The sequence below is a fragment of the Gouania willdenowi genome, chromosome 21, assembly GCF_900634775.1.
Source record: "Gouania willdenowi chromosome 21, fGouWil2.1, whole genome shotgun sequence".
Lineage (NCBI taxonomy): Eukaryota > Metazoa > Chordata > Actinopteri > Blenniiformes > Gobiesocidae > Gouania > Gouania willdenowi.
Genome location: NC_041064.1, coordinates 22709766 through 22737313, shown reverse-complemented (window position 1 = coordinate 22737313; position 27548 = coordinate 22709766). Strand labels below are relative to the sequence as shown.

At 38.5% G+C, this 27548-nt stretch overlaps 2 protein-coding genes across 4 annotated transcripts in view; one reads left to right on the top strand and one right to left on the bottom strand.

Moving 5' to 3' along the window:
* Positions 1–11111, top strand: part of uxs1 (UDP-glucuronate decarboxylase 1) — a 66481-nt gene extending 55370 nt beyond the window's left edge. For all 3 annotated transcript variants that reach the window (XM_028435560.1, XM_028435562.1, XM_028435563.1), the window contains 4 exons: positions 4927–4987; positions 5076–5133; positions 7850–7953; positions 10485–11111. In XM_028435560.1, coding sequence (XP_028291361.1) covers positions 4927–4987; positions 5076–5133; positions 7850–7953; positions 10485–10616 — 355 coding nt within the window. In that variant the 3' untranslated portion in view covers positions 10617–11111. The remainder of the gene's footprint in view (positions 1–4926; positions 4988–5075; positions 5134–7849; positions 7954–10484) is intronic.
* Positions 11112–11195: 84 nt separating this feature from the next.
* On the bottom strand, positions 11196–26914 carry ecrg4a (ECRG4 augurin precursor a). Its single transcript, XM_028436214.1, has 4 exons — positions 26746–26914; positions 15903–15953; positions 15658–15815; positions 11196–12769 (listed from the first exon to the last, which is right to left on the bottom strand). Exons 1-4 carry the CDS (start codon positions 26912–26914, stop codon positions 12620–12622), a joined length of 528 nt encoding a protein of 175 aa, XP_028292015.1. The 3' UTR covers positions 11196–12619.
* Positions 26915–27548: the final 634 nt, after the last annotated feature.

The window sequence follows — 27548 nt, the reverse complement described above, 5'->3', positions numbered from 1 at the left end:
ATTTCGCCAAGGAGGTGATATTTTCACTGGTGTTAATTTGATTGTTTGCAGGATTACTTCAAAAGTAAAATTTTGGATCATATTCGGATCGATTTACTGATTTTTGGATCGGTTTCAAAACTATTCGTAATTGACCGATGTTTACAAAACGACTCAGTTATGTTGAGTTGGTTTCTCCATTACCCCACTGAGTTTCATTGGGACCCACACCCACATTTTCTTAGGGTTTCCATTGGGCTTTACACGATCAGGATTTTTGGGCCGATCACAGTTCAGTGAGTTGAAAAGAAAACGATCACCGACCCGATCATATGAATTCAGGTTGTTTTTTTAAAGTACCGACAGAATTCCTTCTGTACTACCTGATTCAGATTCACGGAAAATCAAACGGCAACATTTTTCGGGACCTAAACACAACCTTGTGACTGTGAGTGAGTGGAAGAGTTGAAGAATTTCCATGCAGGACATGAACATAACATTTGTTGTCAGAGTGAATGTGTGGGTGCGTGGCCCTTTAACTGGGAATGAATGCTCTAGTCGCTCGACCGTGTGCGGAATGAGGGAGCGTGTATGACCGGAGCAGATCGATTACAAGCTGTATGTTGCTTTTAGTAATTGGCAAAATAAACATTGCAGCTGTTGAATTAAACCGGAGTCCCATGTCATACTTAATGATTGCTGTGAAGCAACTACAAGAGTTGGAGATGAATCTGCGGAGGCAGACCACACTGGAACTATATAAAGCTTCCACTAGCATTAGCCTTTTGAGCGAATACATATTTACTGACTGTGGCATCGCAAAACCTGTGATGTCCGTTTTCACAGGTGTACAGCGAGGGTGGGGCACACACACACACCCACACACGCGTGCGCACTTCTATGTCCACCGTCACCCTGATACGGACAGAAGTGTCACTTTTAACATGCTCGGTCAGAATAAACAAAACGAACGCACGCACACACACACACACACATACAAACATACACACAGACACTAACAGCAGACGCTGTCCTCGCTTTCAGAGCCAGTAGACTGGGGAACAAGTCCGGTGCTCAGCCGCTTTGCTCCAACCAGAGGCATACTGTATTTGCCATTCACACATAGGTTTTTTCCTTTGTGCACAAATGTGGGTGAAATAAAGCCGTGCCACGTAAAGCAAACAACTCTTCGTTGTAAATGAGATGATAAAACAATGCAATGGGAGCATCTACAGAGAGTTTAATCACAACAATGACATCATTGATCGGATCGGCAAATTAAGACGGTACAGCAGATCACATTAATTGCATAAAATGCAAAATATCGGCCGATCCAGTATAACCAATCAGATCGGTGTAAAGCCTAGTGTCCATACATTTGGCTGCTGTATTGATATTAATGGGGATAGAAATTTCTTCCAAGCCTTTAAAGTGTTGAAATGGTTGTGTAATGGTTAAGGAAGCAGGCTTGTAATCGGAGGGTCACCAGATCGAATCCAACCTGGGTTATCACTGTGGGATATTGAGCAACTCCCTTAACTGCTCGTGTTGTACGTCGCTTTGGATAAAAGCATCAGATAAATGAAATTGTAATCTTATAAATCAGGATCACTCATCCAGACAACTGCAAATATCTGGTTTAGAGGATATATGTCACTTAGGGGAGGTTTGTGCTCTCTTAGTGCTCATGTTTGCATTGCAGTTGACTTTTTGATTTTTTTACAGTCTTGTTAGAGGATGCACATTATACTCTGAAAAACCACTTTCTTTTCACCATAAACAAGTTTTGGGTTGAAAATGCAAAGAATTTAAAGATTTTGGAAAACAGGAATTAGAGAAACTTAAAACCTAGCCCTAAAAACTGTCCCTTTGTCAGATACAAACTTGCCTACCGACTGGTAAAAGTGTGCCAAAACCCTTGTAATGTTCACACCAATCTGGGGTTTTGATGTACGTTGAGATGCTTCTGAACCTCCACTCATTTCTCCCCAAGCTTTCTGCTGTGAGGCTCATCCATCTTGTGACTGTTTCTTCTGTGACATTTCATCCAAAAGGACACTTCCATCATCTTAAGTGTCAGTTCCTGGATGTGCCTACTCTCCACACCACTGTGACTAAACCCCAGAGACTGGTTATGGCAATCCCAGGACATCAGCAATTGCATCCTTCGTCAAACTCGCCCCTTAGCCACAAGAATACTGTGGCGGCAAAGCCTTCAAGATGACATGTTTATTTCAGTTTTTATTCATGGTGACCTGAATCTTTATTCATATCCTCAATAATTTGAATGCACTGGGCACCCATTGGGTAAACACAAGTGAAAATGGCATTCCTATTGAAATTCTCTGAGAGGCGTTCCTTTTCACATTCTAATTTTGACAGAATATATAATATGAGTAAAGACATCAGCAGTGTTGAACATTCGTCAGATGAATTTAGCTATCAAACATGAATTCTAATTGTGCCACGTTTGTAGATCTTTGCGTTGTCGTAGCTTGTTCTGATGAGTTGTTTGCTTCATTTGTTTTTAAAATGAAATTTAAATGTCATTTTTTTGTTATGGTTTTGCCATCACTCCGTTCCTGAGATGAATCTATAAATAATGCACTTTGGGCTGATTATTCACATAAAAAAAGGAAAGTAAATAAAATGTCCTGTTGCTGCAGAGACAGAAATGCCTTTCAGTAGGAAACGAAAAAGCCAACACATCAGAGAAATGGACAGCGTAGGAAATTATTCTTTTCATCATGCCTTCATGATTAGCTGTAATTAGGGCTTCAAGATTAATAAATTAATTTGACAAAGAGAGAAAGTATCTAATTAACACACTGATCAGCAGCGATGGGAGACGGTCATGTTTGTATGGTAAAGCTTCAGCAAGTCAATTTGAGCTGCAGGGTGAATCAGTTAAGTCATTTAAAGAGGACATATCATGCTAAATCCACTTTTTTAGCCCTTAAATGTATTTTGTTGTATATTTAGAGTGTTTAGAAGTACAGAAAAGTTCAAATGAGTCTCTTCAGGTGCTCCGTTGATATCTTTATATTCTGTTTTGGTCATATTTTTCAATCCGTTTCGATTTTTTCATTCTCTATTACGTTTTTTGAACAATAACGTCACAATATTTGCAGCGGAACTGCCAAATTAGGACATCGACTCCAGGCCCAACACTTCGAGCAATCCGCCATTTTTATTTCTTGCTTTTATTTTGTAGTCCAAGCTCAAGGATGCCGAAGTTACGAGAGGATAGGTCAAAATGTTCGGTTGTTGGATGTAGTAACCCACACGCTTCATTACACCGTCTCCCAGCATCAGAACCTTTTCAAAGTGCCTGGTTGAGTTTCATTTTTCACGGAAATGTACCCACATCTGTGGGTAAGGTCATTTTTGTGTGCGCGAAGCACTTCAAGGATGACTGCTTCTGCAACCTCCGTCAGTATAAAGAAGGATTTGCCATAAGACTTCGTCTGATTGAGGGTTCAATTCCTTCTATCTTTGGAGACGATGAACAGAGCACTTCGGTAAGCTGAAAATAACGCTGAAAAGTGTGAGGGCGGGGTATGAAGTGTCTCATTTGCATTCAAAGAGACCGCATCAAAACGAGTTGCTCTTAGAAGCACATCAGAAAAGGGGTAGAAAAGGGGCCTGTGGAGCTATAATAATGAGGAATTCAAACCCAAGCATTGCAGTTCCGCTTTATATAGACCACAACTGTATGATTTATATGTAAAAAGGAAGGATTTAATACCATGATATGTCTCCTTTAATACAAGTTGTATAACCTAAGGCTTCATTTTAAATGAACTAGTGCAGTACCTATAGTAAGTATGTGTTGCTATAGAAAAATGGGAGGGTAAGTAGCTTTTTCATGGATGGCCAAATGAGGTTGTGTTTGAAGGTGGGACATCATCACTGTAGAGGTTGGACTGATTACATCACCACTGTGGAGTAGGACCAATGTTCCAATGTTCTAATGTTCTAACCTATGACAGTCACTGAGTCCGCTGACGACATCGTCACTGAGTCCGTCGACTCCGACGTTGCACACCCTTGAACCAGGCAGCAGCCATGTTAAAAGTCTCAGTCTGAGCCTGACTCGCAGGGATATTTGAGGAACACACACACAGACAGAGATTTCTTGCTTTTATATATAGAAGATGAGGAAGCTGTTACACATTTTTACATATTGTACAACACCACAACAAGTGTAATGGAGTCATCTCCAATCTAATGCCAATCTGCACTGTCGTCGCTCGCCATTTCCAGCCATGTGTCATGGATCCGTTATGAATTGGACATTAGGAAATGGAAAAAGCTCGGATCTCGACTGCTTTAAGTGCTGTGATTTACATAAAGACTGCAGCACTGTGGATAAATCACATGGAGTTTAACTGCAGGAGCTGAATCAGACTTTAAAATTACTTGAGGAAACGGAAATGCATTTTCTTTAAAAAAAAAGAATATGTATGCACATTTCATTTGACATCTTATATAAAGTAGGTCCAAGTCCTCAGTATTTTTAAAGCAGGGAAGAATTCAGCAGCTTTTTTATGTCATACTAGCCTAATTTTTAGGTTTATATCTGTTGTGTGTGCACAATTTTGCCATGCATTTTCTTCCATAATTAAGGAGCTAAAGGGAGCTACATGGCTGGCGTACCTGGGAATTCAACTTTTCTCATGTACCTAGTGATAACTGTGTAGCTAGGAGTAAATTTGGCCCAAATCATGCAGGCAGGAATCAAAAAATTGGCTTTTTCAATGCTTGTCAAGTTCAGTATACTGTTGCATTCAGTGCGAGTTAAATCCAGATGTTTACGATTTGTTCCATAACTTGTTTGCATTTCAGTAGAAAGTGTGTTTTTAATCTGCAACATTTGAAAAACAGGAATTTAAATGCAAATGCTTTGTGTCCTAACTTCATAATGATGTCTTGTTTATTTCCTAGTGACCTGGTGAACGGCCTTGTGTTGTTGATGAACAGTAACATAAGCAGTCCAGTCAACCTGGTGAGCTTATCTGATCTGATTTTGGTTGAAAATTGTGACAAGTCGGCCTTTTTCATGCTGTTATTATTATTGTTTTTTTTTTTTTTAGGGTAATCCAGAGGAGCACACCATATTGGAGTTTGCTCGACTCATCAAAAGTCTTGTTGGTAAGACGAATATTGTCATCGTGTGCGAATAACACTTCGTCATTCGTTTTTTGTTTATTACTTTCAGACACTCAGTCTACATGTTTTTTCACTCTTGTTCAATATGCAGTGTTATTCAATGCAAGCTTTGAAAGTGTACATTTTATTAATGTTTAAATTTCAAACAAATTAATTTATTTGTGACGGGCACTTCAGTTTCCATCTGCCCGCATTTGAGCAATCTAAAATGTGTTTCTTGTTATTATTAGAAATGATTAAAGCCACCAGTGTCCTTCCCTCCAGTTTATTCCACATTCCACAAACATACAAGGTTAACTAGACTCTCTAAATTTAATGTAGAAGGAAACAGGCATGCCTGAGGATTTCCAATTATGTGAATAGGAATGTAAAATGAAAATTTAAAAATTTAGTTGTGATAACAACAGGCGCTTTACAAATGAAGTGTGATTTGATGTTTAAAGGTCCAGTATTATGCAAATTTTTCACACATCTTTATTTGTTTTAAGAACCGCAACAATAGTATTTGAGGTTTATTTTCCCAAACTCGCTGGTTTTCTGGAGTTTGAACCCTTTGAAAAGTCACTTCATGACACTTCTAAAAACAGGCTGTTTTGGGGCCTTCGTGCATATGCATGAGTGGGTGTGTCTATAGATGCAGACTTCATGCCTTGCTCTTGGAGACGGTGATCAGTGATCACCATAGCAATTTTCTTTTGCTATCCACACACTCTTGTTATTGTTTGCAGCCAAAAAACTTTAGGCTATTATGATTGTGAGTCCAACAAATGCTGTGTGTGTGTGCGTGTGCGTGCGTGCGTGCGTGCGTGCCCTGCACCTGCACGTCTGATCTACATTTTCCATAGACTTAGAATGGGTAGACAGGCACAAGTCACGTCTGCAGACGTGTTAACGCGTCTGCACACCTACGCCACACCCGGATGTGCACCTAACAAACATAAATATATCAGTCACACGTAGACGCAGGTGTGACGTGAGTGAAGCTATAGCGATCAGGCACGCTTCACTATGTAGCACCGTCTACGTGACATGTAAACACAGACAATTTTAGGCGTCCAGGCGTGTACACGCATGCAAGTCAGCAAGTGTGTGTGTGAGTGTATAACGGACCACCATTTAGTCTGGTTACAGTCTGTGTCATGACACCCGTTCATAGCGTGGTAGTGACTGTAGTGTTACACTCTGAGTCAGATCGTTGCTGTGATTGGACAGGATACAACACTCACACTTACCCACACACACTTACTGACTTGCACGCGTCTGTACGCCTAACAATTTTTTCTAAGTGTTTACATGTCACGCAGACGGTGCGACATAGTGAAGCGCACCTGATCGCTATAGCTTCACTCACGCCACACCTGCCACTACACCTAACTACGTAAATTAGGTACCTTTAGTGAAAGTTGGGCAGGCAGGTACGTGTACGTTCGACTGGTGCGCATGAATTTAGAAGCGATCCATCCCCCATAGTATGTGTGTGCATGCATGCGTGTGTGTCAGCAGCAGTGTAAACTGTCATTTGAGTCAGCTTTTTCAAACACTCACTGGAGTGTTTAGCTGCTAAGTCACTTTCTTGTGATCCTCACATCTTCTAACCACAGGAATAGTCCATGTAAGGTGATAATCATTTGTTTTGTCCAACCTCTATGTCGCATTGGGTCACAACCACGTGTCAAGGGTGATACGAGGTGATATAACGGCTACTAAAAATGAAACTGATTGTGAGCACTCATGCTGCGCTTCGGATTATCTAAATACTGGATAATCTATATACTGAACGTAAATATATTATCTGTGGATAAAGGGACTAGTGGTTATGGGAGCAAGCGTGTAATCATAGGCTCACTGGTTCTAGGCTCACTGGTTCTAATCTCTCTGGTCCATCACTATGGGCTGTTGATCAGTTGCTTAGATTTACCCTAACTGCTCCCTGGGTGCCCACTGTTCCTCAGGGAGGGGTTAAATGCAGAGAACACATATCGTGTATGTAGCTTTACATATATGACAATAACGTTTAACGCATATTCTATATTAAACCACAGTGTTAGTTTTACCTGTGAGGTCGTTTGAGAGGGAGGAGCTTGCATTCTTATAGGATAGGAGGAGCCAGGATTGTCAGGAGGAGGAGTTTCCCCCTTATGACATAATGTTGGAGGGAAAATCCAACTCAGCCGTGTGAAATATCAAGGGAGGGAGGAAACAGAACTTTTTAAACTTTGGCCCTCTGAATGAAACTAAAGGGATGTTGATCACTGTAGCAAACTCATTGTAAAGGGAACTTCTCACAATACTGCCCCTTTAAACTTATACACTAGAGCATCTACAATATGCAACCCTTCTATCTGAATTCTTAGATTTAATGAGAGGAATAATCATTCCATAGCTCTCTCTATTGTTGACTTAGTGTGGTGAGCACTTCCTCCTGCCGCACTGACATAAAGCCTTTACAGGGAAAGCTGTTTAGACTCATTTTATTTGCTGAAGCTGTAGTCAAAGAGTCAGTGATGGCCTCTCACCCCATTGTTCCTCCTGCAAGTTTTAATTAAAAGCAACAACCTCGAGCATCAATTTTTTTAACAGCTACATGCTACAGCGTTAATCTTTGTTGAAATGCTCTTGTTCTATAGTCCAACATAATTAACAATGTCTTCTTATCTGCACATTCAAACACACTTTGATCGTGTGTATCTGTTCGCAGTGAGCCGAAGTCAGATCCAGTTTCTACCAGAGGCGCAGGATGACCCACAGAGGAGAAGACCCGACATCCAAAAGGCCAAGATGATGCTGGGCTGGGAGCCAGTGGTACATCATTTACTACATTCCTAACAGTGCTTTATTCAGATTTATCATTACATGTCTTTATATGTTAATTTTCATCAGATCTGCTACAAAATGAAATAAGCAGCTGTTTATTAGCCTGGTCTACAGGCATTTAGTTGCTGAAGGATTATGAAACGCAGCTGTTTGTAGCGAAACAAGCTGCTAATGAAAGCTGCAGTTTTTCTGATCGTCAACAACCAAAGTGCCCTAATGACCAAAATCAATACCAACACTCTTAGTTCAATTACATGATGTCATCCTCCTGTGTTTTTGTTGTTGTTCTTCTTCAGAGTAGTTTGGTATGACGCATAATGATTATTAAAGTGGGATTTTATTCTTACTTACAATGTAAGGTATCTTGTCATTTGACTATAATATAGTTTTTGTAGCAAATCAGAGGTTTTGAACTAGCATCACTGCTTTTCTGTAGATTTTAGGTGCTGCTTTCACACAGTGATAGTCCCGGACTCTCGTCGAAAGGGAGGAGAACAGCTGATGATTTTAACATCATGATTGGCCTTGGTCTGCATTCACGATGAGTCGCTCCAAAGTGACAGAAAAAAACCCTGTCAGTTACAGAAGCTGCATTTCCATTACCCTTGGTAATGCACAAAATCTAAATAGCATAATAAAATCTAGTAATGGAAACACCTATCGCTAAAAAAATTCATGAGGTTGTACAGACGATTCGATATTGAAATGTATCGCAAGAGCTCAATGGAAACTCTTTTTCCGCAATTACATTACACAGAACGTGACGCACCTGGTCACATGACCTCATCTCTCTGAGAAAACATGACGTGGTATGTGTAGACAGAAGAGATTTACACTAGGGCTGGGTATCGCCAGGTACCTCACGTTACGATATATCATGATATTTTTGCCCGCAATAACGATGATATTGCGATACGACAATGCAGCGATAATCGATATATCGTGGGAAATTTAATCCTCGATACTTCACAATATCTGTCACTTAAGAAATTCAGAATTTAGTGACTGCACTGAATCCATTTCACAGGAATTACAAAACATTGTCAATCAGTTTCACATGAATGTCAGCAAAGTAAAACACAGTGTGTACTGCACGGTGGCTCTGCTTAACACTCACTGACCACAACTAGTCACATGTCCTTGTGTTGTGTTTAAGTTTTTAAGGGAAGGCTGATACAAAATAATGATTCACCCAAATATTAGTAATGATGTTTGTGCAAATTAACTTTAAATTATAAAAAAAAAAATGAATGCAAAAAATAATCATTTCAGTGCTAGTACCGGTATTATCAACTTCTCTGTAAACATGGGCACGTCAGTGCTGAGGACCCAGCGCACCGACCCCGACCCCAAGGCCACCCACCAACATCCACCCCCACAACCAATCCCCCGAGGTGAGGGCCCAGAGAGCCCCCCCGCCCGAGACCCCAGCAGAGGGGTCAAGGCCCACGCCCAGCCATAGCAGTGCCGAACGGGCAGCCAGCGGGCCCAGAGCCAGCAGAGACCAGACCCCAGGCCAGAAGGACCAGCAATAGAAGCAGCACCGGGAACAGCATGCCCAGAGTGCCCCAGGTCACCTTTTTTTTTTACGCCGCCAGCAATAGCAACCACCGGAACAGATAGCACCTCCCCCCAGCAAACAGCATCGTGTCGAAGCGCCAAGCAACCCCGCCAGTGAATCGATAACGTATCGCTAGACGAAACATCGCGATATATCGTTGTATCGAGATATTGTCATACTTCTAATTGACATATTTCTTAGTATTATACTTGAAAATTATTACTGCCACATTAGACGTGAATCAACAAAGGAACGCAGAGAGTTATAAAGATGTGTTGAGCGTCCATCTTCCTATGGCAAAGTCTCACAGGATTAGATTTCACGGAAGTTGCTGTACGAGGCTCCTGCACAAAACAACCTTCAATGGAAACATGTTGAAAGCACAATTAATTATACTTTATCGAAACTTTAGAATTATCGCTTTTATTTGGCGTAAAACAGTAATGGAAACACAGCTAGAGCTGCTGATGCCCTATAACGCAGATCGTTTTCAGCAATAAAAAGCAGCAAGGGGAACAAGGTAAAGGTAAAATGAATCAAAAAGTGTTTTATTAGTTTGAAATCCTAAACTAATGAATCCAAACTCCCAAACCCAAACTGTCCCATTATAGCATTGTGACAAAAAATGCCACACCAACCATCATTAATATTCTGTATTTTCTCCTTTTCCTCTGAGCCTATTTATCACATCAGTCATCATTATATTACTACTCCATACTTTGTGTTACGTTGTTTATTTGTGTCAACGGCCTCTATTGTTCCCTCGCTTTTGTCCAGAGCAGAGTTGGACATTTTTTATCAAAATATGATTGTCTGCTTCAAGGACCAAATTAAAATGCATGTCAGCATTTAGAACACTGACCAATCAGAGCATTCATTCAGGAAAGATCAAATGTTGACATTTGTCCATGGGTGAGGATGCAACATAATGCTGCATGTGTTTTTCTTGTATTGGCAGGTGCCCCTGGAGGAAGGCTTGAATAAAACCATTCAGTACTTCAGCCGAGAACTGGAGCACCAGGCCAACAACCAGTACATCCCCAAACCTAAAGCAGCACGCATGAAGAAGGGACGACCCAGACACCTCTGAGATCACCCGATCAAATGGAAATATGCCAAACTTCTTGGAATTTGTCCAGCTTTTGAAAAGCAATGGCAATGTTTTCAAGTTCTTCAAAAATGCTGCCTTGTTTGGAAACTGCAGCTGCAGTCGGGAGCTTTTCTCCTGGAGCTTTTTTGGACTGATGGACAAGCCTGAATTAGAAAGGCAAGAAACAGGAAAAAAAAATCCAGCTTTTTACGAAGTCGTGCTTTTGTTATTTAAATCTGTGCGAATACAGCAATCCGCTCACAGTGAGCATCCATGCTTTGTGTTTCCCCGTTTGGTGGTTGTTCGGGAAGAAATTTCTCTTTTCACTGGATGCTTTTGTCTTCTGTCAGTGGAATTCTACCAAACTGTTGGCTTTCTGTGCGTCGCACAGCAGGACTGCACTGACTCATTGAAAGACTGTTACGACATCTTATTTGTGATAATTCATGCGCACCTACAGGTTGAAATGCTATTTAATAAAACATTTTAAATATTGTTTGTATTACATTAATGAGAAGATATATTAAAGAGGGTCTTTTACCATTTACATTTGAAGAAAAAAATACCAGAACATGGACAAAGTGTCTGGACAAAGCTTTATTAACAAACCCCACAGAGAACATTTAAGATGAACTTAAACAGAGATTAGAGGCCAGGCCTTCTCTTCATAATCAGTGCCTGACCTTATGAATGAATATGAGCTGAGAATTGTGCCACTAGAAACTGAATTTGAATAGTTGGTATTGAATTTGAAAGTAATTTAAATTCCTGTTTTGAAACTGAATTAATAACATTTTTTTTTTCCTGTTGAAAAAAAATCTAAGTACATTACGTTTACAAAAACTATCATCACTGACTGGGACTGGGAGTGTGCCAAGGCGAGCCATAATAGCAACAGCACCCAATAGCTACTATTATACTAAAGTTATAAATAACTTAAGTATAATAGTTATAAATAACGATATTGCTCCAATATTAGCCTGAAAATGAATACCGGATTAAAATTTCCGGATTCACCGATATTTTATTTATTTATTTATTTTTTCCCCAATTCATTTTTTTTAATTTATTTTATTGTAGAATACTGTAGAAATTATTGTGTTGAAGGTTAGAATGTATGTAACCAATTGGTTAAAAATGAATGGGTCAGTTTTTCTAACACCTACTGTTGCTGACTATTGTTTTCTGTTTGAGTAACATCACCTGATCAAGCCTTTTCTAACATTCCACACTACAAAATATTTTTATTAAAGAAAAAAAAATTATGATACATGCTGATATCAGATCAATATCGATATTGGCCGATAAGCAAAGCTGAGATATTGGTATCATATCGGAAATGAAAAAGTTGTATCGCGACATCCCTATTTATTAATGCAAACCTTGCGGACCAGAAGTGTGTCTCCATTTGGTGAAAGTGAGAAAATTGGAGAAAATTGCGTGCATCAAATCTGAATTTGAGAAGCAGAAAAATCTTGAATTTTTGAATGTACTAAAATGGAAAAAAGACCATTTCAAGTTACTACGGTAATTCAGTTTTAAAACAGTAAATTCAATTTCAAGTTGTTATTTTCAAATTTAATACCAACTATTGAAATTAAGTTTCTAGTGGCACAATAAATGCTCTACTTAATAAATGAGTACAAATTCCCACAATAACACTCCCAACATCCTATAGAATACCTTCAGAGAAGAGTGGTTAAATGTAGCTGATTAAATGAAGTCTAATACTAAATGACATTCTTGTTAGAAGACTGAAACTAATGCTAGATAAAACATAGTCACTACATGGGATTATGTGTGTAGGGCTGCGACAAATATCCAATGTTTCAGATGTTTTTTTCCTTTGTTGTCTTAATTGGTCGATAACATAATGTACAGGAGTCGCTCTCAATCAGTAAATGTTTCTGCTTTAAATCACCTCCCCAGGAATAGATTGTTTCTGAAAGCCATTTCCCACTAATGTGAGAGAAACCCAACCGATCAACAATGAGTGACAGAAGTTAATAGTAGTCGTAGTTGACATTAGCGCCGTGCCTGTAAGATGTACGGTCACGTGGGCCAACGGGCGAGTTTTCATCATAGTGATGCTGACGCCCGTGGTCAGTGGAGCGTGCTTGGTCCATCCAGTATGACAGGTCAGTCTCCAGCCGCTGGGAGAGAAAAACACCACAGAAGGGACTTGTTAATAATCTCAAAATAAATCTGGAGCTAATAGACCACTGATGAGACGTTCAACGAGGCTGTCAGCAGGCACAGCTGAGCCAAGCAGACATGTATAGAAGGCAAACATTGAAAAGGCCAATTGTTTGACAGCTTTGGCCTTTTAAGGAGCCAGTAGCAAATAGCTTGTGCATTAGGTGTCATGTACGAAGCTGTTGGAGGAAAAAGCGCTCTTGTTGGCTGAAGCAGCTGTGTGGTCTCATTTGTGCCTAGTGCCTCCCATTCCTGTTCCCATTAACCGTACCCGACGGTCCCTGGTGAATCCTGCTTGGCAGTCACTGACCTGAAAAAAAACTGCTTCTGGAAGTGGTTTTATTTATACTGTCGGAGAGGAAATTCATATTTTTCACCACAGCATTTATTCACACAGGTGACGTTTTCAGGACGGGGTTCCTTCTCAACAATAGATCATACATTTGTCTCATGTATGGTTATGGTTTGTATTTATATGTCAGTGCATTGTTTCCCCTGTTTCTCTTTTTACTTCATAAACAAGCACAAAGCTCCATGTGTGGGCAACGCACATTTTGGGGAAAAAATGTGATGAAATGCACAAACCAGATCCAATCCGGATGAAACTTGGTAAAGTAATTGAGCAACCAATCCAACATAACTGAGTTAACTTTCATAAACAGAGATGTGAATTTTGGAAATTTTGCCAATGATGAGCGATATGGATTTTTCGCCTTAAAAAACTGATCCAGAATCAGTATATTGGTCCCGACCCCATCCAAAAATGTAAGTAAATCTTCTATGAATTGGGTTCTATCTTTAGTTAAAATGTGTTTATAGTCATTTAAGTAGTTTTGACTTCGATGAAACTATAGCCTGGCAATAGGCCACACCCACTTCCTTACTTTGTGTAAGAAAGTGGGTGTGATAACTGGTAATGCCGTTGTTTCTGCTCACTTCCTCGGTTGGAAAGAAACCGAGCCAATCAGAGCCGTACAGAAATAACTTCATGTCTCCTGTGCCAAGCAGTGTCGAAACAAACATGGCGCCCGTCACGGAGAAGACGTTCATAACTGCGCTCTGCTCTGTTTTAAAAGACCTACATATATCGTTGAAACCACAACAAGAAGAGGCTTTAAAACCACAAGTCTGTACCGTACTACACACTATTTTACTCTGCCAGCTCCGTTTAGGGAAAAAGATCTACGCTTGTCCATCTATTGTTTGATTGGTTACTCAGCTCATTTGTCCGGCCCCCAGAACTCAAACGTCCTGTGAGCGCTTCCAGACTAATCTCTTGTATCAAACATTGAATAATACAAGGAGATTAAGATGGACTCCAGGATAGTGAAACTATTACGTCCTTGGCTGAAGTCAAAGTGGTAGATATTTTACACCCTGATCAGGGTTGGGGTAAATAACAGTTTTCAGTGACAATTACATTTTCAATTACCCATGTTCAATTACAATAACCAGCATTTTTTCCAATTACGATTATGTTACAATAACTTTCAATCCTCAGAAAGTCAATTACAATTATGTTCTCAATTACTAAAGTTCAATGACAATTAATCACAATTACTGAGCCTGAAATAAATAACCTAATAAAGTTAAACTTCCTCTTGTGTTAGCTTTCTGTTAGCATCTATTATGATAACGGGTCCTAAATCAGCTGTAAAATACAATAAAAACAAATATCTTTCATCTAATTTATTTCCTATCTATTGAAAACTTAGGTTTTAATATTTTTGGTGTGGGCGTCTAAGCCTGTTTTGTGTCAGTACACCCTTTTTTTATTTATCTTTTTTAAATGGTAAAATGTGGAAAAGCTTGACATGAAACACATTTTAATCATTCTTAACTACATTTGTGTAGAACTGTACTTAGAACTGTAACATGGTTCCACTGTTTAGCGTTAAATTATAATTGACAATTTTTAGAGAATTCTCATGGCAATTACAATTACAAAGTCAATTATCTGAACTCAATGAATGTATTTAATTACGATTACGACAGCAACAGATTTATAAAATTACAATGATTAAGAATTACACAATCATTTTAATTAATTATCAGTTACACAATTATAATCCATCCTGAACCTGATTGGTCGCTTGCCTTTCATATGGTTAACTTACAGCCTTAATAACTCACGTGCACACTGTCACTCCTAATAAATTATCTCCTCCAATTACTTTGACTAAATTCACCAAATGTATGACTAAGGACTGTAAATTGGATTAAATGTAGCGTCCTCGCTGACGTCAGGTGGGACGGTGCCATTATCTGGTTTTTAAACATCATTATTTACTTAAGTAGATTTTTTTTATTTCATAAATATTCACTACCAAACATTGGATTGGCTTATTAATACTGAACCACAGAAGTGTAACCTTTTGACGCAACGTACTGCCACCTACTAGCAAGGTCGCTGCACGATTCATTAAAAGCAGTCATTTGATCTTTAGCAACGTATTATTGCTATTGAGTAGATGAAGTGGGAACATCTTTTGTAGGGCTGAGCAGCGTTTGAGTCCGTTTGCGTCAATATGCAGACGCTACAATTACATAGGGCCTTATTGACACAGGATAGTGGAGCATTGTTTTGCTTCCTTTCTCATTTTCTACATTATCTTGCTTGAGTGGCTCAACTTAAGATGTTTAACCTAGAAGTAAGGTTACATTGACTATTACCCATTTAGTTGGTAACATGAAATAAGAATGCATTTTTGAAATCAGTTTTGAATATGATTTTTTACAATGTTGTGTTTTATATACAGAAAAGAATCATCCCAGTTTTCTGTTCAACTGTGATTTCATTCCTCACGTTGAAATCCATAGATGCTCAATCTAAACATTATCTCACCTGCTCATCGAAGCCCATGGACATAAACTGCATGATCCACTGCTGAACATCTGGCCTGCTGCGATCCCAGATGTTCCTCTTGGTTCTTGTCAGCTTGGACAGGAACTCTTTGGCCCTGAAGGCAGGCACTGCAACTGTGGCACCATCAGTTCCCCCCACTGAGAAGAAGCATTAATATTCCCTGTGAGCCGACTATCGCAGATGAAACCTGACATTAGCGTTAGTAAAGTCTACATGGTTGTTACCTTCGCCGCTCTTCTTTAAGACCTTGTGCAAACTGCTTTCACTGGAGACGTCTGTAGCAGAAAAGATGACGTGCACTTAAAAGGGATTCATTTTTTCAAGTGAGTCAGCAAAAAATGAAAGATAAATAAATATTAAAACAGTTATATTTACCGTGAGAAAAGCCAATAAAATACTCCCAGTCACACATTTGTTACATAGTTTAATTTTTACCAGTCTCTTGCAGACAGAATGCAAATGATGGTTAATGCTTCCCACATTTCCTCAAGAAAGTTTATTTTCCTGTTTATGCAGCTTTAGTTGGTTTATTAATCCATCTTCAACAGTCGTAATAAAAACACTTCTTTTATTTCATGATGTGGTTTAAAAGCTTGACATACAAAAATATAATGAACTTTCAACACCAACAAAACTTTACCAAACAAGGTTAAGTTTAGAAAATGAAAATATTGACAAACTTAAGGTTAGTAACTCAACCAAAAACAACCCAAACGTTAGACAAAAATAAACAAAATCAAACTAATCAGCTAAACCTCACTTCATTCAGTTAAAGTGCATGGTGCCAAGTTTAGTAAACATGATTTGAAATTTTAATTAAACATGATTTGAAATTTTAATTAAACATGACTTGAGAGCTTATTTGAACATGATTTGAGAGCTTATTTAAACATGATTTGAGAGCTTATTTAAACACCAGCGGCCAACTTCCACACTTGGAAACCCGGTTCCCACAGGGGCTCAGGGCGCCTCACAAGAGCAGCATTTCCCCCTCAATGCAAACTCCATCGATAGCATTTAGCACCCGACAGTACAACCTAGGAGCCCCGAACACGCAGACGCTATGGCGTGCACACCTGCTTATAATCCTTCTAATCAGAGGGTGTGGTTAAGAAAGCGTCCGATAAACGGGGATGATGCGTTCACGGGATATATGAGGGTGGGAAACGACCACACTTTAACCGCCTGGGGACAAACATTTTGTTCTTCAAAGATACAAACATTAAGGTGGTGCATTGAATATGGCCAAAGAAAAATGTCCCTTTTATATCCACGGACACCGGGTTCCTTTTTTGTGCTTGTAGATATGTTTGGTTCAAAGACTTGTTCTGGGGCCTGTGTGTGTTGCATGGTACTTGAATATAAATAGATCAACATTTTAGTTATACTTGAGGCTTGGAATGAGTGCTTTGAACTCTATTGTCTCATTGGTGTGTGAATGAGTGGACACGTAAAGCACTTAGCCTGTGAAAGGTGCTATACAAATAAACATTACTACTTTTGCCTTGGATCCTAAATGCATTTTATTTTAAAATGGTAAAGAAGTAGCATGATAGAAATGATCCAGAACAGTGATTCTTTTTTTTTTTTTTTTTTTTTTTGGGCTCGAGTACCTCCTTTTTCTTATTCCTGAACCCATGTACCCCTTTGTCCAACTACAACATTTTTCTTAGAAAACTATTGGAGTGATAACACACAATTTTAAAGAGTCTTATTTTGTAAATAAGTGGAAATAAACAGTATTTACTGCAGTGGTTCCCAACCTTTTTTGGATCATGACCCCATTTTGATATCAAGAATTTCTGGCGACCCCATAGACATTTTTTTTTCTCTAAAATTAGTTTTCGATCGTGTTTGAGCTCAGATCTTTTTTAACTGCATTTTAGTGTAATTCAATGATAATGCATGAACTCTGACTTAACTCCAATACTGAACAAGATGAAAAATCCCTTCATTCTCACTATAGTTCCCTTAAAGCCATAAAATTGTCCTTTTGAACACTTATTATGATGCAATCATGCACAAAGGAGGGTAAATACACTACACATATACACTATTGACTTAAAGGTGGATGTTCAGACTCAAACTCTCTGACAAACTTCCTAAATTACAGTTAATCCCACTTTTCTTTGTTTCATTTTTGTTTTGAATTTATCAACATTTTGCAACACATTAGCATGCACCACGTTTCTCCATCTTACACACTGTACACACTTCATACACTTTAGTCAAACAACATATCTACTGTACAGGATACGTGTAATGTGTTTATATTGTGATTATCGTTTTGACTTTGCTTATTATCTATTAAACTTTTATAATAAATGCATGTATTCGCCCTGCCTTAGTTTATTCATATTTTAACGGTTTAGGCTTCGAAATCTACCCAAACCAACCTGTAAGGAAAAGAACCTGTAAAATGATCTAGGACATTTAGATGGCATTCCTTGTCAATCAATAATTTATATTATAATCATCGCTCTTATTCCCTACTACAACTACGAATGCGTGTAACTGTAATTCAAACTCAGATCTATTTCAAGTGCATTTAAAGTGTTTTCTATCAGGTGGAGGAACCTGAGACGTAAAGATGAGAGCTGAGCTTCATTGGAGAGATTTCAGTCCATTACTGAAGCTGATTGGTGGATTCCAACAGGGCGGGTTAGACCCGCCTCTTTCTGCAAACACTTGGCCCATCTCCAACAAATAGACATTTTTGTGAAGAGTTGGTCTCTACACTGTGAAAAATACTTTTTGTGATCTTTGTATTATAGGAACCATAGGTGATAAGTAGGGGTGGGACGATACCAGTGACTTTACGATTCAATATGATGGACGATATTGGGCTCGCGATGACAATACAATACAATATTCTTAACAAGCAAAATAATGGTAGTTTGAAAAATAACCATGCTTTTATTTGACTTCAACTCTGGACATAGTTCCATTCTTTTAAATTCAATAAGAATACAAAAAATAAAGACAAACCTTTTTTCTTTTTTTTTGACCCCCCCGCCCCCTCTCGAAACCACTCCTACCCCTGTCGATATGTCTTTTGTTATTTTAATATTGCGATATGATATCTTGTCAAACAATATATCGTTCCACCATCAGGTGATTAGATATTAGATGAAAAGCTGAATGATATTTATATTTATTTAAATGCTGAGATACTTTTATTCCTTTTCCACCAGTGTGTCGTATGCATTTAATTCGAGACTTATTCCACTTGAGTTTGTTTTTCACTTAAACCTTAAGAACCATCACTTCATAAACATAATGTATGCTTAACAGCTGTCATGACCTGTATTATGTCTCACCATTATGTAGGGAACCAAACCCTCCAAGTTGATCTTTGACTTAGGACACTAGTTTCACCAGTCAGTGGAGTCAGAGAGTCTGTCTCCTACTGTGAAATGCAAATGTGCCCCACAGGGGGATCTTCTCCCTCTTCCTGTCCGAACAAAGGAGCAGGAGAACCCAAGAACAGTTTTTCTCCTGTTATCACCTCTCTGCTACATTACGATCAAAAGGAAACAGTCAGTCAATGTTTACATGCTAAGTTTTCAAACTCTGGGCTCCGACCCCCTGCAGATGTTGTCACCTCCAGAACCCAAACCACTGGTCACACAGGACGTTGGAATAACACTAGCTCTCCTACTCAAATGAGAACAAAGAACATGTGCTTGACTGGGAAGTCACAAAAGAAAGGATTATTGTTACGGGTTCCTGCAGAAATTGAAATTGCAAATATTGTCTGTCCTATGCCACTCTTTTCATGTAATTCAATAACCAACAGAATGCTGTTTTAAAATGTTTATCATTTAAAAGGTGCTTGAAATACTAGAAAACATCACAAAGCTTAGTTCAAGGTACTGAATGTTAACCATATGATAAAAAAAATTCCGTAACCCGAATTTTGACATTCAGGTTTATTAAGTGCTATTTTTCAGCCGTGTCTGGTATCTAACTGTTTCATTATAGATGATATATTAAGATATGATGTTGAAAAGATGTTTTGAAATATGTGGAATTAATTACTAGGCATTCTTTTATGTTTAGGAACTCCCTCTGTTGTCTATGTCATTCCACTACACACCCACACTTGAGACACACCCACAAGCTGAAAGCAGAGACATTGACCAATCATCGATATGATCTCAGAATGATCAACCAAGACACCTCCTCCAAAAGGCGTCTCAAAATTCTTTTAAAAAAAGACGCGCTGCCCGAAACTTTAGTTTTGGACGCGGGCGTTCAAGCTCACACGTGTTCCCTCATGTTTCCAGTCTTTCAATTCATTTTTCTTTTATTTGTAGTTGCATCAGTTAGACTTTTTAAGAACCTTGCTTGCAGTGAAAGCCTAAGACGCAAAAGAACGTGCCTGAAAGCCGACCTTCCAACAGCTGAATCGTGGACCAAACCGTGGTCCCTCTTAGTCTGAAACCGGCTGCGATCAACCCAGAAGAGGTTGTGGATCGGCCAATAGAATCACTGCTGTTTAACAAAACAGAACTCAACGGCGGCACGCCAGTGCAGCTATACTGCCACACGGACGCTGTTCCTGCAAACCCAGAACGTCTCCAGGTCCAACCAGACCGCATCTCAAGGTATGGACCAGTGAACAATGGACCAGCAGAACTGACTCACTTAAACTACAACACAACCCCATACTTACACTCCACTCACAATCCACCACATATGTTTGTCCGTCTCCCCCCGTCTGTCTTCCCTCTCTGTTTTATGATTTTATTCTGTGATTTTACAATAGTTAGTCTAGATTAGTTTAGAATAGTGATTCACTTTACTTCATGTAATCCTTACCTTTATTAGCTTAGAAATGCATTTCATCATGGTTTAATCACCGCATTGTTCTCGTTTCTTACTGGATTATGCAAATAAAGGGTTAAACTGTAATCTTTGATTCCTCTTTGATTCATCATTAAAGCTGTGATGATGGTGTAGATTTGCTGTTAGAATCCACTTCCCTGGTTTAATACTTTGTTTAGTCTAAAGAGAAACTTAGACATATTTCCTCTTTTTAAAGAGGTGGCACCCAGTAATTCATTGAGCTACTATTAATAATCATAATTAATATTCTCATTCATATAACCCATTATTAACTACCCTTGTCCTCCTACAATTATAAGTTATTATTATAAGAGGAGATGCAATGATCAAAATGTACATTAGTGCAAGTTTTTAGTCACACACAGTAAAGATCTGTTTAGTTTGTAGCAAACATCAGTCCAGATGGCAGCGTTCACACCTCCTCCACAAGTGGAGAGTTTGGTGTGATTGAATTAAACCTGACAGGTGTGAACAAACCTTGACCGCTCTTCTCAGCTTGCATTTAATTCTTGTGCATCTGTTGTCTCATTAGTCTCCATGAGTGAATTCTGATTCATTGTAGGTGAGTCTGTTTGGTGGTTAAACGCGTTATTATAGTCCTAAGCCAAATTTACACTATAGTCTCTGACCTATAATCAAAGAAACTCTTTCATCATAAACTAGTTTTTGATTGTGTGTATTGTGGTAACAACTACATTTTTGTATCCTCCAGATCTGACTGAAAATAACCGCAAACAACTGTCAACAAGTTTTCATTTTACATCACTGCAGCTGTCTGAGCTCCAACACAGACACAGTATCATCACTCACCCTCCAAACCCCCAATTACTCCATGTTACTTTTTACATGTATAGCACAGGTCATATCCACACAAATGATTGGAAAATGTATGTAACACAACATGCACACAAACAGTAGGATGAATGTACACCCACTGTTTGGGGGCTGAAGCACTTCCTAAAATATAATTAAGCCCCCCTAAATCATTGTGAATTTATTTTTTTATATATATTATTTAATGTTTTTAAAGTTTACCAAATTCAATCATATAACCTGTTATTTTTCACTTAAATATGATCATATATCTGTCAGTTCAATTTCCCTGCTGACTGCCAGAGGCGGTGCTGAAAGCACTGAATGTTCCCTTTGCATATGTGCAGTTATAATATGCACATATTACAGTATTTGTGACCAGTGTCACCAGAGGTTTCCTCTTTTATTCTAGCGTGCAATGCATACTATTCAAAACAGCTAAATTAAAGCAAAAGAAGGATTTGAGAACCGGTGTGGTCGTCGATGGAAACCGAACCTTTCCAGACGAACGTTACAGTTATTAAAGCAGTTTGTTTATTTATTTTTTTTTATGAAAGGGTTGACCTAAAATGTGTTTGAGTTGTGATTTTGTTGGGTAGACAGCGGTTGCACTCTCTTCCCCAAGGATCACTTAAGGATCTCTTAAGGATCCCTTAACTACCTCAGTTTACTGGTGAGATGGTGACTCGGCATTGTGTCGTGCTACCATCTTTCTTTTTGATTATTTATGGCACCGTAGTGACCCAAAAACCCACTTATTGGAATGGGGCTCAGGTTAGCCTGATGTTAGCGACAGTGCTGATCAAAGCTAACACTGATGGATAGCTTATTGATGCTACTGACTGCTCTCCATTCTCTAGTCAAATAAAACATTAATTGCAGTCTTTGCTGGTGAAAGCAGCAGAGTTCACTTCCCTTGCCCAGTTTACGGTATTGCAGCTTTTTAAAAATTATATATATATATATTTCAGTGACGTGCCGTGAGTTGGGTAGGCAGGGCGTTGTCAACACCAATGACAATTTCATATATTTCTGCTTGCAAGTGTTAATTCAATTCAATTCATTTCGACTTTACTTGTAGAGCACAATTTACAACAAAGTCATCTCAATGCACTTAGCAAAATATAAAATTTATAATAAGAAAGAAAAAATCCAACAAGATCCACATGAACAAGCATTTAGAGATCTAACAAAATCAACATTGTAAAAAACCATTAAAGAAACATAAACAATTATTTAAATAGCCTCCGTACTCTCCCAACAAGATACTGTATATCTCATGACACGGCAGCGCATCCATTGTTTGTGTTGGAAACACAGAAACACGAAGAAAATGACAACAACAACAACTCAGAACATCCTCAGTGAGGAGCATCCACAAAGCCAATCCTTCCTTTTTTACCATTCACTGTGGAAAATACGAACAATGTTCTAACCTTACCTTTGCTGAAGCTCTGGTAGCTCAGGTGTTGGTCTCCCATCTTTTAAAAGCTGTTGTTTTTCCTCAAAAAAAAGTTTCTTTATCATCTCTAGCGCTGTCATCCTGACTGTAGTGTAATCCCGCCCACTAGCTAGAGAATTTAACAGCAGCGGTCACGTGATATCAATTCACTAATGCGCTGTGAATTTACGTATAGCATTTAGCATAGCGCGGCTACGTCCAAAGGCAGCGTAGAGAGCTGCCTTTTTACGTAAATGGTTTTCATCTTGGGGACCTGACTGCGCATACGCAAACACATAAAAACATGCTATGAGAACAGAGGCAGAGCAGCCATGTGCTTTTGAGAGGGGGTGTGGCCTCCTCCTGCCTAACAGCTCAGTGAGAATGAGCAGCGTCTCTGCCGTACCAGGAAATAGTGATGTTTAGTCATCTAGGTTATGAAAAGCACTAAATGCACACATACATCCATATCTGCCCATAAGAGAAAGTAAAAATGACAGAGAATACAGTACAAGAATCACGGTGTCAATTTCCAACTAATCCATCTCCAAATTCACAAATTCAATGAGACTCCACAATATTTACAGGTGTTCGCAATATTTCTGTCTTTATCATACAACTGCAGACCTTTTATTAAAATATAAATTGTGGAGGGAAGAAAAATCTGAATTTTCTAAAATCCTGCTATTGTTTTTTTACTAACTATCCCACAAATTTTAATATCAAGTAACCTTAAATTGAAGATCCTGCAGGAACTGAAATCTGTAATTTATTGCTTGGATAATGTTGGTGTCACATACTTTATATATAATTTACATGATAATATTTTGTGCTCGTGTGCTATTCGTTCCCATCCCATGTATCTCCTAGGTCAGGGATCTGCAACCTTTCCTATCAAAGGAGTCATTTGGCCTCATCTCACCTGGATTAAAGTCCTCCCAGTAGCGATGTAACGATTAATCGTAAGGCAGTTAAAAATCGATTCATAGGTATAACGATTCACATCGATGCTGTGAAAATTGAATCGCAGTACTTTTTTTAACCAGCAGAGGGCTGCCCAGAAGTGTTGGCGGCGAGCGAAATCTGCTAATACTTTCTTTCTGGCTGCCTTCTACTCTTAAACATATTCATAAATGATTCATTACCCCTTTAGCACCGAAAGAATATCTGTAATATCACGTGAATATCTGTAAAAGTCACGTTTTTCTATTAGCTCTGTCTGCTAGCATAGCATCTCTTCTTCACTGCAAAATATCTGCATGCCAACCGACCACTGGGTTACCAGCGCCCTCTGCTGGTTCAAACAAATATCTGCCCTAAATACAGTAAAATGACTGTTTTTTTGTTTTTGTTTTTTTAGTCCAATTGTTAAGGCACAAAATACATTTTCAGTTGCACTTTTAAAAAGAAAAATAACTATTATGCAGTTTTGTATTGTTTACTATAGAACCAGAATTTAAATAATAAGCTTCTTCTTCATTTGTATTATTCCTTTATTTATTTCATTCAAGATTTATCTTTAGTTAAATTGCATTGTTTTGAACAGTTTATCAAGGGATTCTTTTGACAATGAAAAATAGTATAGTATTTTCCCAAAAAAAATAAAGGAATATTTTTCAGTCATTTATATACAGTCCAATTTTGTAAAATAAATTGTGAGAAAATCATATCGTGAACCCAGTATCGTGAATCGAATCGTATCGGGAGTTGAGTGAATCGTTACATCCCTACCTCCCAGAGCCAAAAAAATACCTTCTTAATAAAGATAATACAGTGCCTTAAATTCTATTCAGTTAAAAATATATAGAATAATGTTTGATTTAATTTGACTTGATTTTTATTGATCATTTGAACTGCAACTTAAAAACTATTTAACATTTTTACACATCTCAGTGTACATGAACACAATGTTATATAAAGAAGATTTTTTTTTTTTAGTTCATGTATTTGAAAGGCTACAAAAAGTAACTTGAATTTGACAACACATGATCATGTGATCAACACATGCTAATTACTTTCTTGCCACACATAAAACATGCATATTTAACCTGCACATTGGAGGTTAAATGAATCTGTTCCCACACAATTAAAATCTCTATTTTCTTCCAGAATAGTGTTTTTGTTGGTTTAGTTATTTTACCAGGGATTAAAAACTTAAGGTTAGCCACAGGAAAGTTGATGGTCTGTAGATGTTGCAGGAGGTGAAGTAGGAAGGTGCTGAGTCATTGGACAATGTTATTTTTTTTAGGTTAACAAATTTTTATATGTTGTTGTTATTAATCATTAATAGCCTCTTCAAAACGTACTATTTATTTCAATAGTTTTTTGTTTTTTTTTTAAAGCTATAGGGAGCCATCTAACTAAAAAGCAAGGGAGGTCTGTGTGTGTGTGTGTGTGGAGCAAATATCTCCTCGACGCGGTGCGAGTTCGACCTGAAACTTGGTCAACGGGTTCCAAATACCCCTAGTGTGTGTAGCTGCTATTTTGGAGTAATTTGGTCATTTCAAAATGTTTACTTCTGGACGGCCCCGAAATGAAACCTATTAAACTTTTGACCTCAGCGTGTGTGGGGGCGCAAGCGCACCATCTATATCTATTTCACTGCACAGCTCCTCACCCGAGCAAGAGTCACGTGTGCGGCCAGAGCCAATCGCTGCAAACACAGCAAAGCAGACACGGACTGTAAACACACGAGTGAGAGAGAAGAAGATAGTTTAGACCAAAACACGGGAGTTCTTTGAATAGATCATTTGAAACCGTCAGCCACTGGTGAGTCTTTTGCAGACACGTTTCCCATTGTTTAAAACATATAACTGTTGTTCAATAACGTGCTGTTTCACTAGAGTCGGTTTTGACCTCAACCCGTTCAATTTTCCATCTGGAAAACTGCTGATTCTCTGTGGTGCCGTGGATGGAAGCTAAGCTCTGACCACTCGGTTCGAAGGTAAAAAATGATTTTTGTTTTTTAAATAAAAGACAGCCGAATTGTAGATAATACTTTAATTTACTTACACACTCGTGTAGTTTGGAGCTTTACGTTTTGTTTTGTGCAGTTTGGTTGTTTTTCGCTACAATCACTATGGAGTTTGGTTATCAGCGTCTCAAACATTTCACGAAACACACACACGGTATTTATTTATTTAAATATACTAATACTAAATGAGTAAAATAAAACACAACAAATGCCCAAAAAGACAACTGAAAGAATAAAAAATACACATGACTCCAAAAAACATACATTACAGAAACATACAACAAAAATATGAAAATGACTCAAAATACACAAAACTAAATATTTATACAAAAATACACAAAATAACATCAGAAATGCACAAAACTACACTAAAAAAGATACAAAATAACACAAAAAGATTCCAGAATCACACTGCAATGGCAAAAAAAACAGCAAACATTTATGCACAAAAAGGCAACAGAAAGATACACAAATACACATGACTCCAAAAAACATACGCTACAGAAAAATACACCAAACAAAAAAATATAAAAGTGATGATGAAGTCATGCACATGGAATTAAACCAGGAAAATTGCACCCGCAAATATACCCCTTATGCTCCTACATGATTGCATACTTCCGATGGGCACTATAGTTGTATAAGAGTCAAAGAGCCACATTAGGCTCCAGAGCCGCTGTTTGCAGTCCCCTGTCCTTAAAACCTAGTGACTCCCCTGCATATACTTCAATCTGTGGCGTTCTTTAGAAATGATATGCACAAGCTGCTGCAGACAGGGAGAATAGACAGCGACGATCAATATGGCTCTTCAAATCTGAGCTCAAGACTTTACAAAGCTCTCTACAACATGTGCTGAGTGGTTTTCCATAAATTGTGTTTGAAGTTAGTGCAGTTGGAAAATATGTTCAAGATGTTCACTGAGATTGAATGGAATATACCAAAGATGCTTTAATGACACTACAAAAAAAATGAAAAAGAGTTCTCTTACCGCTCAGAGTGAAGATTGCCATTACAACACACAGGACTGTTAACCTCAAAATGTGCTGCTGGGAAGCCATTTTGTCCCAGAGTCCTTCTAGAGCTCCTTCAAAGCAACAACTGTGCAAAAACTGCTGCACAACCAGAGGGAAGAGTGGGCGGTAAACCAGACTTTCCATGTGGAAACTGGCCTCTGGCCGTGGAATGTGTTTTACGTCCCTTTACTAAAAAAAAAAGAAGCAGAGACTCTGAGCTTCTATTGCACTCAATTTAATATTAATGCACATCCCAGGTACTTTTTCACCTCCACATTTTAGATCTGCAAGCTTTTTATGCATGTTTTTCCTGCTGGAAGAAATCCTGAAACTTTTCTGCATAGCAACAATAGTACAACGCATCTGATACAGAGGAAATAGTTAGGATTCAGCAAAGGGCACCAAATGAAATGGCCACAGTTTGTTTATTTTTTTATTCTTAAGATATAATACAGATTGAAATCATTTTTTTCATACTTTGCCATTGGGGGAAATCCTCTAGGGATGGAAGCAACCTAAAAGTAATTTGAAAAAGTCAGTGAAGTCAGTAAATAGAAAGACCTGAGGGTTTTTCCACTTCTGTTGAAAGCATCCATCATCTGGAACAGCAGCTGTTAAAGGATGGATAAAGTGCTGTGAGGGAAGAACTCATGCATGTTTTTCGAAAACATCTTAGGGTGTACTCACACTGGCAACCAGGGCCGTTCCTAACCAGCTCTGTGCATGTGTGAAACCATGGGGGGCCATAGTCTGGCCTGCGTAGGTGTGAACTGCACCG

What these genes read in the sequence shown, in the direction of transcription:
- ecrg4a (XM_028436214.1), bottom strand. Translation starts at nt 26,914, where the DNA reads ATGGAAAGTCTGGTTTACCGCCCACTCTTCCCTCTGGTTGTGCAGCAG. An exon ending in GGCAATCTTCACTCTGAGCG is followed by an intron (nt 15,954 to 26,745) that starts GTAAGAGAACTC and finishes TTTCTGCTACAG; the next exon opens with ACGTCTCCAGTGAAAGCAGT. An exon ending in CCATGGGCTTCGATGAGCAG is followed by an intron (nt 12,770 to 15,657) that starts GTGAGATAATGT and finishes TTTCTCTCCCAG; the next exon opens with CGGCTGGAGACTGACCTGTC.